The 16091-nt window shown below is 46.5% G+C and overlaps 1 protein-coding gene across 4 annotated transcripts in view; it reads left to right on the top strand.

Annotated features, from left to right (window-relative positions):
* WDR59 (WD repeat domain 59) overlaps positions 1–16091 on the top strand; it is a 51417-nt gene that overhangs the window by 1741 nt on the left and 33585 nt on the right. For all 4 annotated transcript variants that reach the window (XM_056360621.1, XM_056360622.1, XM_056360619.1 and 1 more), the window contains exons 2-9: positions 2647–2696; positions 4584–4719; positions 8239–8324; positions 9208–9288; positions 11250–11287; positions 13853–13941; positions 14424–14540; positions 15499–15576. In XM_056360621.1, coding sequence (XP_056216596.1) covers positions 2647–2696; positions 4584–4719; positions 8239–8324; positions 9208–9288; positions 11250–11287; positions 13853–13941; positions 14424–14540; positions 15499–15576 — 675 coding nt within the window. The remainder of the gene's footprint in view (positions 1–2646; positions 2697–4583; positions 4720–8238; positions 8325–9207; positions 9289–11249; positions 11288–13852; positions 13942–14423; positions 14541–15498; positions 15577–16091) is intronic.

Genomic DNA, 16091 nt, shown 5'->3' on the forward strand with positions numbered 1-16091 from the left:
AGCACTGCAGTTGTCTTTGTTCGCCATGCCAGAGCGTGTCATGTGAAAGCTACAGCACCCAGCCTGCAACACTTCAGAAGATCTCTGGTAGTTTAGGGCCAGCATTGCCTACAAGCGTCCTCTTTCTGTACAAGGTGACAGAGGGGGCAGTCTCTGTACTCTTCTGATCCACAGGCTTTTGTCACACTGTCCTTGCTATCAAAAGGAGAGTAAAGCTCGCCACATCCAACGGTGAAATAGTACCACTTGTAGCACCTTGGTGTGTAGATGGGAAGTTGGGTGTGCAGGGAACTGGTATTTCTTGCCTCAAGAGTTTGCACCTCTTGAAAACCAGTATAGCCTTAGCACATTGGGTTGGTCTGTTGCCTTTCAGGTGGAGAGAATGAAACTAGATTTGAAACTAATGGAAGTTCAGTCATGAAAATGTATTTTCCTTGGCTTACCTAGCAGAAATGAAGTGAAATACCAGAGTAGGTGGTTGAAATCTGAAAAGATGCTGCCTGGGTTGTGGGCTCAGAGCTGGTTTTTACATGCGTGGTACTCCTACCATGCTTATTCACCTAATTGTTACTCATAAACAGCAATTCTGACTATCCTGATTGCTGTTTTAGGATAAAAACTGCTTTCAGGTTGGTTTGTTCAGTTTCAGCTCCCTCCTTCTGGAAGGTTGTGCTGTGAAGACTGACATATCAGTTCACCAAGCACATTAAATGACAACTGGTTTTTTCAGGGGTTTTTTTTGTTTGGTTTTTTTTTCTTTCTTTCTGTTGCCTAGATAAGACTGAAGTATTGTAGGGAGCTATTTGTTGCCATAAAATGACTTCATTTATGACCAACCAGAATAGCAGCCTGACATGTGAAACTTCTTACTTCATTCTAGTTGATCATTACATTTTATGACATTTGGTGCCTGGAAAAACAGTTTACCAATGTTCATTATTAAATAATAATGAATAAATAAACAATTTATAAGAATGAGATCCTGGTGCCAATACTGGAAAAAATAAGCTGGTATGTGAAATTATCAATCACTTTAAATTGATGGTGTTTGTTCTGTCTTGAGGAAAGATGGCCACAGCTGTGTGAAATAGGTCAGCTGACTAGCTCTTCATCACATGAGAAAGTTCCGGTTCCAGTAACAGCTTTAGGGATCCTCATTTTCATTCCTCAGAAGTGAAATGTGTATTGTCAAGGAAAGCTTCCTTCTCCTGGTTCTTTGGTGTTCTGTTTGTTTGGGTTTTTTTAGTATGAACTTAGTAACCCGCTGAGTTTTGCAAGGTGGTGTGAAATTTAGGAAGCTGGAATTATTTGTTTTCCATTTAGAGATATTAAAACTAGCTGCTTATTTACAGCATTAGTTTTAGGACTAGGAAAGCCTTGCCAGAAGACTGGATGTGCTACCAAGAAAAAGCAATGGAAGCGGGTTGTTCCTGGAACAGAAGTGCTGGAACTTGGCTTGGTTGGGGTATAGATGTAGGCCTGGGGTTTACTGCAGACTCCTGCTGAAACTCTGCAGGCATTTGTAGCTGTTTGCCGTGTGGCATTTTGGTCTCCAGTGAAGAATGAGCCCGTGATGCTGTTTTTCCCTTAGTTGGTGTACTTGCAAGCAGGGAATGGGGCCCTGCTTGAAAAAAACCTGGTTTTTTGTGATGGTTATTCTCCTGTCAAATCTGATTGAAATGGAGTGGGATTGCCACGTTGTCTGTCTGGTTTCAGTGATACTTGCAAGTAGTAGCTGTGGGACATCTGGAAGTCTTGTTATATCCATGCTGAGAGTACTTAGCAGAATCCTGAAGAGCAGCAGAGACATCCTGAGCCCTCAGAGAGGTAGCTTTGAAGATGACAGCACTTAGTTTGAAGAGTATGGGGCACATGCTGATTTTGTACCGTGAACGCTAAAAACTGCATTGAAGTCATATCTGTGCTTATGGGCTGAACTGTTCAGCTTTCCAAGTAAAATTTTCCTTTATTCTCTTGGCAATTAAATGAGGTGATTGGCCAATTCCATTCTGAACAAAAAAGGGGGAGACAATGTTGAAACAGTCTGTTTAATTTTTTTGGGGTCTTATGGCATTTAAGTTATCTCTTAGCCTTCTTTACAAGCAGTGCCAAAGTAAATTCTGATGCCTCTTAGCCATGTCTCATTTTTGGAGACCAGCCACACACAAATGGTTGCACTGCTATCTCCCAGTACACATATAATTAAATCTGGCCCTGCAATGGAAGAGAGAGAGACTGAGAAAGCTCCTGAGCAGGAGCAGAGGCTGATTAATACGGATTATTAGAGATTGCTGATTGAAAGGCTGCAGCTGTGATTGCCATAGCGGGGAGAAGGGAGCAAGGTCTCAGTGCTTGTAATGGTGTCTGCCAGGTCTTGCCTTCAGTTTACTTGAACAAAGATGTTTTTTGTGCGCTGTCCTGCATCCCAAAATCAACCGCTACACCCTGTCTCCCATCTGTGCTTCTCTAAGGGGATGTTACTTCTGCCATCCCTGACAGGTATCAGCCTTGACTCTTACCGTAGCAGTTTATACCTTGAAGATGAGCTGGCAGGTGTTCCTGAACTCCTCCCCAAAGCTGTGTGTTTTGACCGAGAAGCTGACCTGACAGGTATAATTTAATTTTGTCTCTGCTTCTCTTTAACAGGCGACTGCGATGTCAGTGGATTGCCTGGGACAGCGTGCAGTACTCTCAGGGTGAGCATGACAGTCCCCATTAGAAATGTATGACAATCATTTCCACAAGCCAAATCAGCAACCTTCAGGCTGACCTCAATTGAAGGGCTGATGTATTGTTTCAGAAAGGTGCAGCTGAGTTCTGTTCAAGGCTGGATGAAAAGGATTCTGGGTCACGTTTCCAATGGGATACAGAATGGAAAGCCAGCAACAACAGCACAATAAAGTACTGTCGTGGCTTTCCCGATACGTGCTTTCCCAAATCCACTTGTGGGAGGTGGAGCACCATGAAGTACTGTTTGGATTCTGCTTGAAATACAGCTTGCTTAATTTCCTTAAGATAAAATTTGCCCCAGATATCCCCACAGCGTACTTGGGCAGAAGAGCCAAGCTCCCTGACCTGCTTCTCTCCTGCTTCAGTGAGGGATGATACTCCACAAGAACAGGAGGTGCCATGGACTGCAAGCTGCCAGAGCTCCCAGGAGGGCTTGGCATTATGTAGCCACCTCCAGGGCAAGTCTTACTGTTCAGCAGTTGCCTGCCCAGCTGCCGCCTTTCAGTACTATCAGCTATTGCTGCCCTGCTGTCAGTGACACAATTACCACACCAATAAGGGTGTTTACTTGAAATTCAGGATTGTGTGGGTGCAGCTGATGTTTGGTCAGCCTTAGGTCCTTTCGTACAACTCAGAGACCCCCTGGCCTCCGTGTAAACCCGTAGTCTGGCAGCCCTGTGCAGGAGTAACTGGCTCAGCAGCTGCTTTGGGTCTAAATTGATGCCACTTCCTCCTTATGCTGCTCAGTTTCACAGCTTGTTTATTTGGGGACAGCCTGTCTGCACTTCAGCATTGGGTCTGTGGCCCTCTGCTTTGCAAGCTTCTACTGCATGCTCAACAGCCCTTCAGGTTTTGTCTCCTTTGTTTTAAATCTGTAGGAGAGCCTCAGAGGGCTCAGCATCTTCGCATTTCAGAGTAGGGAGCCCTGAGGACTTTGGTCTGGAAAGGCAGCAAAGATGCTCTTTATGTTCGTTCTCTTGGGAAAATTCATAGTGCTCGGAGCAGCTGTGTGCTTGCTATGCAAGCTTGTGATGCTGGTGTGGTTAATTATATATGGTTCAATATGTTTTGGTGCTGGTTGTCCATTAGAGTTCAGCTGGCTCACAATTATTTCTGGGCGGCTTATCTTGCTGGTAAGATGAATCAGACTGTGGAGGGAATGATACCTTGCCTAGCTTTGTGGGGAAGGTGTCCATGTCCACCAGAATGTACAAGCTCAGGTTTAGCGTCATGCAAATACATCTGCTGCATAAAGGGTTAGCTCAGGGAATACAACCAGATCAGTGCAGTGCTGTGTCCACCCGTGTTAAGCTGCTGCAGCTGAGCTAGCTCTGCGCAGGTGTACTCGTACTGTCTGTGGAACCAAGTCCCCCAGACAGCATGGTGTGGAAAGATGCAGCCATTAGAATCATCTTATGTTTGTCAAGGCTCGTTAACTCTTGCTCAGAGCAACCTCTCCAGACTGAAGCTGGTTCCAGTGAAGCTGTTGCGTTGCACGCCCAGCCCTGTGCTGCCTCGGCTCTGCTGCTGCAGGACTAGGCCAGCAAAGCTTATTTGGATGTGTTTACAGCATTTCCCAGTGCTTCCTTTTGTATTCTACTTATCCAAGGTTTTCTGTGGTCTGAGCTACCCATTACATTTGCAGATCCTGTCTAATTTCAGCATGTCTGCTTTATCTTTTTTTTAAATGTAGCTCTTTTTGAAGTATGTGTCTGGAATAGTATTTTCATCTGTCTTGTGAAATCCTGCTCTTCTTTGGCCCTCTAGATGCAAGGCTGTGAGCTCCATGTGAGCTTGGGATTTTGAGATCAGTTCTGTGTGATGCAGCCTCTTTGTGTTGCTGTGTCTTGCAGCCGCCGTTTCCTCTACATAGTCAACCTGGATGCACCAAACGAGGGTCATCGGAAGATCTCCCGCCAGAGCAAGTGGGACATTGGGGCAGTGCAGTGGAACCCGCACGACAGCTATGCGTACTACTTCGCAGCTTCAGTAAGTTCACTCATTTAAAAAGCTGTAACTCATCCTCTTCCCTGGTCTTTCACGGGTGGACTTCTGCGGACTTGGAAGGCTGTACAGAGCTGGCACAGGCGTGCTTCTGCAAGTCACACTGCAAGATCAAGGCCTAACTCTCATTTACTGCCAGCAAGGTATTTGGCTTGATGGCTCTGAGTTACTGGTCAGTCAGTGTTAAATCTAGTTTTGCTTGCTTGTCTTTTATAAAACACCTTGCCAAATAAATCAGGCACCCAAATGGTCCTTTTCTGGAAGGAAGCAGGGATGTGCTCTCTTTCTAACTTCCATTCTGTTACGAGATTTGTGCACTTATTGAATTTCTTGCTCTGTGCTGTTTTGTTTTCACCTCCCTGCCTTCCTGGTGGGATGTGGTGCACCAGGCAGTCTGTAAATAGCACAAGTCAATACTGGCTCACCGCTGTAACAATCTGGATTTGCAGATGGGCAGGGGCCGAGTCATCGAGGAGCTCTTATTCAGTGTGTGGAGAAGTGAATAGGCTGTTCTGAAGAAGCAGTAGTGGCCATCTGAGACCTGAATGCAGTTTTTAGCTCTGATCTTTACTCACCCTGTCATGCCCCTGTAGCTTGTTCACCCAGAGCCCCAAGTTTTTGCTAGCAGCAGTCTTAGCCATCAACCACAGCACTGCAGCAACCGGCACTAGCCAGATGCAGACTGCTCTCATGGTGAGGTGCTTTTTCTGTCATGTTGCATCTGCTTTTATAGCCTGAGAGTCCTAGAATAGCTGGGGGTAGAGAGGTTTCATGTATTTTTTTGAGAAAATACTTAGCTGAAAGTGGTTTCCTGGGGTTTTTTTGTTCTTTTTGTTTCCTGGACTGGCTATGATTGAAGTTAAGGGCAGTCTTAAAAGTGGACCAGTGTTGTCAGTTAGGAGCCTTTGCTTGCTTGCTCTGGTGACCTTCCCCAGCCTGTCTCTTCCCAGCTCTGGCACATGACTGACATCTGAAAGGTGCTTTCAGCAGCTGTCTGCTTCTGAGTGGAGTGTTAGTTCAACTTGCAAAAAGGTGTCCTTCAGTGCCACTTCTGGATACAGTCTGTGAAAATCAAAACCAGATAAGGAAATGTACTGTGCAGGCCACGAGTACAGTGGGAAAGATGCTTTTCCGATACACTCTGAAGGCAATATCCAGTTAATCAGGTTATCAGATTAATGCTTATCTGAGCAGGACCCTGCTGCAAAGGGGAGCTGTGCCCATCCCACCCATCTGAGCACTCCTGTCTCTTGCTGCACGGAGCCAACACAGGAACTCATCTTGTTCCAGACTGAAACTAGGTGCAGCTGGCATCAAACTTTGCTGTTTATAAATGAAGGTGCAAAGATGCTCTGGTGATTTAGATGTACAACACGCATCAGGTAAGGAATCCCCAAGATGAGATCAGGCAGCTTTTCCAGTATGGGTCAGAAACACCTCCTTTCCAGCCATCTCACAGCTGGTTGATGTTCAGGTGCTGATGCATTACAGCCCTGTCCTAGGACTAGAGTTTAGCCTGTCTTGTTTAGAAGTGGAAAGCAGACTTACACCGTGTGCTCAGGTCTGCATGTCCCAGGTCAGGTCTGAAGGCAGTGTGGATGTGTCGGGGGGCCATGTCTGAGGGAGCAAAGGTGCTTTCAGAAGGCTAAATCAGCTTGGATTCAGCAACGTGAAGATGTGATTTGCCACTTAGGGACTCAGCTGGCTGTCAGTCCTCCATCAGCCTGCTATTGAGGTCGTCATGTGTTCAGGTGGTGTAGACAGCCCTGAGGGTCCTATCCCTCTGCATCCCTGTGGATGGAAAGGGAGTGTGTAAAAGGCTACTATCCTGCTGGCCAGCATCCTCACCTGGTTTACAGTGCTGTTAATTGGAAGTGGTGCAGGCAGAGGGAAAGTCTGTTCTTGTGTTTGAATAAGGGCTTCTTATTTTTTTAGCTTCTTTCCAGAAGAGCTGAAACATGTCCTTTTGCTGTGCTTGGCTGTGTCTCCCCTCTGGCTCAAGCACGTTGCTGCTGTTTCAGAAATGCCATTGTTTTCGAGCCTAGATCCTTGTTACTTTTGTGTGGTCACAAATACTTGAACAAGAGGGTGATGAAATTGTTGGAAGTGTATACTGATACTTATCAGGAGAAACATGTGTTTTTAGAAAATGCTCCTGATGGGAGGAGCTGTCATTTCCACACACCTGGTGCTAGGGTCAGCACATTCCATGTGAGATGCCCCACTAAGAATCTGAGAAACTTCTGGTGATCCTCATCTTGTAGCAGCAGCTCTGAAGTCCTGGACAAATCCTGTTTGGTAATTTCACTCTACCCCCTTAAATCCATCTGTCAATAAGAAACATGCAAGGAGTTTTCCTTGCCCCAAGCCCTTGTGCAGCCCTGCTGTGAGCTATTAGAGAAGTGCCATGTATCATTGCTGGGTTGGGAGGAGACCTTTCATTTCAGGGAAGCCTGGAGTGTTTTATCTATCTGCAAGTTTAAATTCATATGAAGCAGCTTTGGGGTAGAAAAAACTCCACCACCACAAAAAACTGCCACAAAAAATGTAAGATGTCTCTTCTTTATTATCTTTTCCCTCATGTACACGTTAAGTCTGAGAAGAGGCTAATGAAAATCAGATGTTGAAGGTGTGTTATTTCTGTTTTTGCAAAATCAAGATGAATTTCCAGCCCAAGAATCACTGTGCTTGGTGCTATATATGCACTCAAAAAGGCAATTCCTGCCCCAGAAGGGCTGGAGTCAGCCTGGGCTGAAGCAAACCTCGATTGAGGCAGAACATGAACTTTAAAGCACGGTAACTAGTTTCTAAGTAACTTTGTGTGTGGCTGCATTTGGGGGAGGATTTCTTCCTGGAATGAGTAAAGGAGCCCTAAATAATGTTGTCATTGATTCATTTGGTTTGCTCCTGTGGTTTACAGTTAGTGATAAGCACTTAAAGCTTTTTTTTTTTTTTTTTTTTCCCTGGGCTGGCAAGGATGGACGTACCCTTGAGGAGGTGATCTTGAAGCCATTAGACTGTATTGGTTTTGTTTGGCAATGGCCCTGATTATCCCAGAAGGAAATTGGGAAAGAATTGAGGAGGACCAGTGGTGGTCTATCATCCCCCTCACTGAAAACTCCATTTGTGAATCTGAAAAGACTGGCAGGGTATTCCTGCGGAGAGAATTTGGCTGCCTGTTGCCTGCAGTTACAGCATGTTGTTAGGAAATAAAAGCTCAGAGAACATAATTTCATGGAAATATTTTGCAATGTGTTTTTTTTTTTTTTCTCCCATTCTTGTTCATCTCCAATTTTAAGTGGGTGTAATTAAAGTGTAAGCTTTTGAGTCCTTGCAGCCTGTAGTTTCATCTTTGCTCTCCCGCTTTGGGCAAGGACTCTGCTAATCACAGTGTGACTCATTGGTAGCAGGTTGTTCAAAGTGAAGAGAACCTGGTCCTAAGACATGGATTTTTGTCCTACCTGGTTTGCCTGAGACTGTCTCCTTTCTTCCATCTGATTTCAGAGCAATCAGCGAGTTGACCTGTATAAGTGGAAGGAAGGTAATGGGGAAGTGTGCACATCGCTGCAAGGACACACACGTGTGATCAGGTGAGGAACGAGGGATGCTGAGGACCGCTGGGTGGAAACTGGTGCATTGTTCCGTAGAAGCTGAATGTTCTGGTCCTGGCCCTGCTCAGGCTCTTGCTCTGAGCCTGTTTTTTCCACTTTTCCGGACTGTACTGCCTTCCCATTTGGAGATGGTGTCAGATGTGAAACTGCTCACCTTTTCATGGCTCCCCCCAGTATATCAACTTAGCCTTTGATGGCTCAAGTGTCATTGCCTTAGGCTGCTGTCCTTGTGAAGAACAGCAGCCATCATCTGGGAAACAGATAGCAGCATGTTTATTAAATTAAATCCGAGCCATGTTTGTGTGCGGTAGCAGCTTAATTAAAGCAGGTAATCCCAAAGGTCAAGCTCAAAGTGTGTTACAGTGGTGCAGGAGAGATTTCTGCCTCTGGTTCTAGGGTTGTATTACAGCACTGGGCTGGAAATGCAGGTGAAGGACTATTTTTTTTACTCCAGCTCCTGATTGTGGAAAGTATGTACAGCCCTTGAAACGCCATTGTTTGGGCTGACTGGAGGCTGTTTGTGTCCCAGGTGCACTTGGTGATCCCAATAGGAAGGCATCCCAGAGAGAGGTTGATGCCAAGAATGCCTGGTAACTTTGCCTGTGGAGGAAGGAGCGCATACATGATAGCTGTAAAGTTCAGAGCTAGGAGGTTACTTCACTGGAATTTACTAAGAAGCATTTCATTGCTTCTTGGGATTTACTTAGAGAAATGATTAAGATCTTGCTTTTCACTTAAATAGTTTTGGTAGATGTCACGGATGCCATGAATTTGTCAGAGAAATGTACTGGGGGCTTGTGAGCAGTTGATGCAAACTGTGTGTGCTTTTCTTTGCTGACCTACTATGATTTTGCATTTGCAGTGACCTGGACTGGGCAGTGTTTGAGCCAGACCTGCTGGTCACCAGTTCTGTTGACACATACATCTATATCTGGGACATCAAGTAAGAATCAGTATGTTTCTGCACTGCCGGGAAATCATTGGACTCCTTTCTGTAATTAACAGCTTGCAGGGCAAAGCATGCACTGATGGGTGCTGCTTTTCAGCTGCGCTTGAAGGGGCTTCATTTACTTCCCGTAATCTCAAAGATGACTTCTGTTCCCCTATTTTCAAGTCAGTTCAGAGTCAATGAAGGGTAGAGTGGTACAGTTAAGCCACAGTCACACTCCTGTTTTAAAAAAATACTGACTGGCTTCACTTCCTAACCACTTCAGATCCTTCCTTGGCAGCTTTTTCTGGAGTCCAAAGGTGTTCCTCAACCTGCTGGGCTTTTTAGCTGAGTGAGTGGGCACCATTTCATGATCCTTAAGCCATTTTCCACTAAATTCAGTGGTTGTCGCTGGCTCTCCCTCAGTGGTCGGAAGACTGGCAGTGGTGTTCAGAAACATTTTCCTGTTTGTGCCATCTCTTGATTCCTGGTGGTTTCTATCATGAGTAATTTCAGGGTAATGTATTTCCAACTATATATCCAAAACCCACCAATATTGAAATCCCATATTTTACACCTGAGAAGCAAGGAGCTGGCATTGAGACTGCTGGGTTCTCTTGCTGGCTGTACAGCGACTCTTTATGACCCCTGGCAAGTCACTTTGTTCCTCTCTTGCCTCCCTTGCTCAGTGATAATAGGAGGATAATTATATAACCCCACTGCACCAGGCTACCCCGAGGCTTGTTTAGCTCCTATGAAGCACTTAGATCCTTGGTTAAATGGTGCTTGAGAATGGCAATATATTATTAATGTGTAATTAAAAGACATAGAGAGACAATGACTGCTGGTTGTCTTTTCCTGTGACACTATCTTAGTGCCAAGCAAAAAACAGAGTTATCTGAAGGCTGTTATCAGAAGCCCCACTTTAACTCTTACTGTGCCCTTCCATCATTTTGTGTCTGCGTCTGTCACTCGTCCAGAAGTGCTGCTCAGGCAGTCTCTGACTAGCCTCTACATCCCACTTGTGCTAATAAGGTCTCTGAGCTTGCTGGGGCAGCAAGGTCCTGGGGCTGCTGGCCTCCAGCAAAGAACATGCTGCTGAAGCGGCTGTCTCTAATGACACCCCAGGGAGGTAGCCCTATGGTAAGAGCAGCTGGAAATTCTCTGCTTAATTTTTTGTACAAAATAACTTTTCGATTAGGCAGAATTAGAAGGAGAGGTGCAGTCCATTCCAGCAAATGTTCTGCTTTTCAGCAAACAAAAAAAGCTGAAGACAACATTCCTCATTTTCACTGGTGTTTTTCATGAAAGGGCAGGTGATTTCCTGAGGAGGAAGGTCAAGGAGTGAATTGCCTTTCCATGTCCTAGCTGCTGGGAGCTGTCATGGTGCCGCACTGGCTTCTACCACCGCAGAATTTGTTCTGTAGTGTCTGTACACAGCTGGGCTTATTTCCTGGTAATTTTGTTGTTATGTGCTAGACATGAAGTCTTTGCTCTGAAGTCACTGCTCCATCTGCCTTGAATCAGGGTCTGCAAAGGCTCCACAAACACATCAGTGCCTCTTGTCTAGTTTTTCCACAGCTCTGTTAGTTCTTTTTAATCCTCCTGGGAAAGGCTATTTTGTTGCTTCCTGCAGCAACGCTTTGTGAGCCCCGTTTCCTTGCCTGCCCAGTTGCAATGTGCCACTCTTGCAGGCGTTTCTCCTCTAGGCTCCTCTAACTCCATCCTACATCTTAAATTTGCTACTGTGTGTGGTGGCAAGACAGGATGGCTGCTGTCCTCCAGATGGTCACCTCTTTCCGTATTCCATTTAACATCAGTGTACTTTGGTAAGCAGAAGGCACGTTAGCTCCCAAGAGGCAGCAATAAAATTAGTCCTGGAATAGCAAGGAGCTTGCTGCGGGGTGGGTGGTGTGGTGTGTGTGGACCTGCTGGGCTGGGCTGTGGGTAGTCACGTTAGCCTTGTTGTGTTTCAGAGACACCAGGAAGCCTACAGTCTCGCTCTCTGCAGTCGGTAAGTATGACATGTATGTATGATGCAGGCATTAAGCGAGCCTGTTGTTGTATGCCCCTGCTGTTATTCATCCCTCCATTCATGCTCCAGAACTGATTGTGGCAGAGTACCGAAGTGCCACCGTGTGTGATTGTCCCATGTAGAGGCAGCCTGAAAGGCTCCAGTTCTCAACTCCTTTTAGAGAGGAGTGGAACTCAGAAAGAACGTGGAGCCCTTGGGTGTTCCCAGGCATGGAGGGCAGTGGTGGTGCTTGGACTGGCTGTCCTGAAGTTGATGGATGGTCATGTGGCATTTCTGCCTTTTAGATAGTTTCTTCCCTGCTTAACCACTGTGCCGCACTGCTCGTCCTGTGTCGCCTGCCTGTAGTTTCTCCATGTCCTTTTGTGTTTGAATCTGCTGAGAAACTGAATTGCACCCCAGGCAGTGGTGTCAGTGCTGCCAGCTGCCAGCCTGCTCCCTTACCTGCTGAGGGGCTGGCTACGTTAACCGCTGTGTCTGCTGCCCTGGGGCACCTTCAAGGTGCAGGAAGCTGCAGCGGTGACACAAAGATGCTCTTTGGGCTGCACTTGCTCTGGAAAGGCACTTGTCATGGCTCTTGGCAGTGTGACTGTCCAGCCGCCTGTAATCCCGCCTGCTGGCAGGTGCTGTGTGTCAGTCCTCACCAGCTGCCTGCTGGAGCTGGGCAAAGCACGGGTGATGAGAAAAACAGCCTTTTCCTGAGTTACTGTCCCCACAACGTGTGTCTCTTACGGTCTGCTGCTTAGATCTCCTTAGGCTACACATCTGCAGCGGCTCCCTCTTCCTTCTCAGCCAGCAAACCTCTCTATCAGCGACGCAGAAGCCTTCCTGAACTGGAGAGAAGCATAGCTTATTCTGGTGCCTGGGCGCAGGTTTCACAGGTCAGCTGAGCCAGCCCAGAAGCTTCCTCCCCGGAAATCTTCCTTCCTCCCGTGCCTGATTACGTTTAGTGTTGGTCTAGATGTTGATGTACCCTTCCGTGAGTGGATCAAATCAATCAACTGGCAGCCTATTGGCAGCTTTTTTTTCCCCTGGACTAGTGTTTTGCCAGGTTGTCAGGGTGAATCTGCTCACCATGCAGCAGGAGGTGGGTAGTGAAGTGGGGAATAGCAGCTGGCTGAGATCTGTTTAGCTTTTTCATGGACCTCACCTTTCTGATAGCTTAAAATGTTTCGAAAATACTGGCAGAATAAGGATGAACAGAACATGTATTTCTCTTACAATGCCTGAATAATCCACATCAACTGAAGCTGTGTTTTGCTACTTACTAGAAATGACTGCCCATCTTCTGATTTTAGGTCCTTGACTGAGTCCCTTGTGATATCGTATATCATCATATCTGGACCATCATCCAGTTTCTTTACAATGCCGTTGGTGTCTTTGACTTCTGTGGTGTGTTTTGACAGTTATACGGTGGCCTTCTGGTCCACCCAGTGAGTCTACCTCCAGCTGGCCAGACACAAGGTCCACCTGCACTCCAGCCTTCTCCTGCACCTCCATTTCAGTAATAGATAATAACACTAAACTATCTGATGCTATACAAGGAACTAGAGGGTGTTGGGGTGTTGTGGTTTAACCCCAGCTGATAATTAACTACCACGCAGCCACTCACTCGCTCCCCCACACGCACCCAGAGGGATGGGGAGGAGAATCAGAAAGGAATGTAAAACTTGAGGGTTGAGATAAGAACAATTTAATAATTGGAATTAAATAAAACCAAAATAATAATAACAGTTATAATTAAAAGGAGGGAGAAGGTGAGAGGAGTGAAATTCAAAGGGAAGAGAGAAAAGAAACCAAGTGATGCACAATACAGTTGCTCACCAGCCAATGACTGATGCTCAGCCAGCCCCCGAGCAGCAATCGGCAGGCCCCCGCCAACCCCCCCAGTTTATATACTGAGCATGATGTCCCATGGTATGGGACAGCCCTTGGGCCAGTTCGGGTCAGCTGTCCCGGCTGTGTCCCCTCCCAGTTTCTTGTGCCCCTCCAGCCTTTCTGCTGGCAAGGCCTGGGAAACCGAAAAGTTGTTGACTTAGTATAAAGGTTACTGAGCACAACAGTGTGTTGTTGACATTGTTCTGACACCAAATCCAAAACACAGCACTGCACCTGCTACTAAAAAGAAAATTCTACCCCAGCTGAAACCAGGACATGGGGAGAGAAGTTAATCAATCTTTAAGCACCTGGCAGTAACTTGAATGAAAACAGAAGGGATCTGGGAGGGAGGTAGTGGACCTGCAGTTCTTCTCTGGAGGAAGTTGCTCCTTCTGAACTAATGGGCATGAGTATTTTAATCGGGTACAACCCGTGGCTAGAAATTGCAGAGAAGATCTCTAGGCATGTAACTGGAACACTCTTGCTTTGCTGTCCTGAGGACACAATGGTTAATTGTTTCCACACCATTCTTTGTGCTGTTTTCTGGGATATCCTTCCTCTGAACTGCCTTTCCTGTGCAAAGAAGAGCAGCTTTAAGCCCAGGTCAGGCGTCTCCTGTGCCATTTACTTTTTAATTGCTTGTTTTGACCTGCTCTCTTTGTACTGCAGCTGGAGCTTCCCAGGTGAAGTGGAACAAGAAAAATGCCAACTGTTTGGCAACAAGCCATGATGGGGATGTCCGAATTTGGGACAAAAGGGTAAGCTGAAGGGTTTTTTGAGCAGTTTGTGCGTATTTTCACCTACCTGATACAGACGTCCCTCTGGTCAGAGGGATAAATACTCTGATAAATACTGAGAAAAATATGCTACTTTTTCCCCAAATCTTTCTTGTGAGTCAATTTAAACTAGAGGGAATTGGGAGCCTGCGAGCCTGAAGAGAGCATGTAGATAGCCTCCTTCCCCAGACACTGTGCCCGTTAACATTTTGCTTTTCATCTTGTAGTACTTAACTGTTTTACTGAGTATAAAGTATCATTCAGGGCTGCACTTGGTGACTGGAATTTGCCACACCTACACAGGACCTTTTCTTCAACTGTTTTTGCTGAGCTATTTGCCTTTGCCCAGCAGGAGGGTGTTCCACCTCTCTTGCCCTTGTTAAAAGTGTCTCTTTTTATGCCAGGTCTAGTTAGACCAAATTTCAGGAGTCCTGTGCTCAGAAGGAAAATGTCTCTCCTTGCAGAAACCCAGCACTGCAGTAGAGTACTTGGCAGCTCATCTCTCTAAAATCCACGGTCTGGATTGGCATCCTGACAATGAGTATACGCTGGCCACGTCCAGCCAGGACAACTCTGTCAGGGTAAGTGTTGCTTCAGGGACTCCTGCTTGGGAGATGTCAGGGTGGTGGAGCAGATCCCCTTCTACTGCTGCTGAAGTCTTGGGGCGTGCTTGCCATTGACAAGATCTGCATCCTTATGTTTTGGTTTCTGGCCACCTGCATGTGTTGAGCCAGGGGTGGCTTTACAGAACAGGCAGAGAAGTTGTTGCAGAATGGGTGCACATATGTTTGCCACATATCTGTGGTGATTTGGGCAGTACTGAAGCTGAAAACAACTGCCTCTGCCTGCTGCTTGCCAGAAGGGAGCTGGCCATACATGCCAGAAGAGCCTTCTCCCCAAAATGCAGTGTTGCCAGCCTCAAGCTGATTACAGCAGCTTGCGGGGAGACATACTCCAGCCTCCGGGGTACCCAAACTCATGCCGAACTGGGTTATCACTAAGAGACTGCCTGCAAGCATTGCTATGTAGGGCCTTTTACTTGCGGGGAAACAGTGCGCTTTGCATGTCAGCCAAATGGAGTTCATTCACGTTTAGCTAAGCTCTGAGGCAAATGCAATTGCTGTGAATTCTAGCAAAGCAAAAGGTTAGATTCTTCATTACAAAATTAGCAGTAACAGCAGGGTGGGCCTGCCTCCAGTCTGGACTGGTACATTGGCTGGGAGCCTGCAGGGTACCTTGTAGCTCTGAAAGCCCATGCAGGCTGCCTGTCTCCCTGCTCTAATTACTCAAGCCATGATCACTGTGAATATAACAAGTCCCTTGTTGTCTAAGGGATGCTGCCAGATGCTAGTAGCTTGATATTTGTCCTTTGGGGCCATCTCTGCTCGTAATGAATAGGATTACTAATGATGCTGTGGGCACCCTGGCAAGTTTTTTGCTGTTATATCTGCAAGCCGCATGGAAGACTGCAGCCTGAAAGTATAGCCAGCTGACTCCTGCTTTTGCTTGTCTTTCTGTTGCCTTCTATTTTTTTTTAAGTTCTGGGATTACCGTCAGCCTCGGAAATACCTCAATATCCTTCCCTGCCAGGTTCCTGTCTGGAAGGCAAGATACACGGTGAGTGAGACACTCCCACCAGCCCCACTTGTGCTGTGAGAGCAAATGTACAAAGGGACATTAAATAAAGAAGAACTGCTGAAGGGCTTCCACCAGTTCTACTGCTGGACATTAAGTTGATTTTAAAAATCTCTCTTGGTGCTTAAAAGGCCTAGAAGAGCAACATCTGCCATGGAGGGCACTCAGGAGAAGGAATGACTAATGGTGTGAGAGCCCAGTCTTGGACATCATCATTCTGGGGGGTGAAAACCTGGGTGCAGTGGTTGGCTCTGGGAGCAGGAGGCTTGGAAAGTCGTGGCTGCTCTCGCTGTCCTGTTTTTCCACTCAGCTCCAGCATTGGTACATGTTGCACAGAGCAATGCAGTGGTCTGCCCTCTCCAAGTGCTTCCTCTACTCCCAGTGTTTCCAAGTATGCCACGGTGGGCCCTTACAGTGTATCACATCCAAGAGCTGTTGCCTTTTACAGAACAAGCACCCAAGCATGTGAAGCTAAGGCTCTTAACATCAGTCATATC

Source organism: Falco biarmicus, chromosome 15 (assembly GCF_023638135.1).
Source record: "Falco biarmicus isolate bFalBia1 chromosome 15, bFalBia1.pri, whole genome shotgun sequence".
NCBI lineage: Eukaryota > Metazoa > Chordata > Aves > Falconiformes > Falconidae > Falco > Falco biarmicus.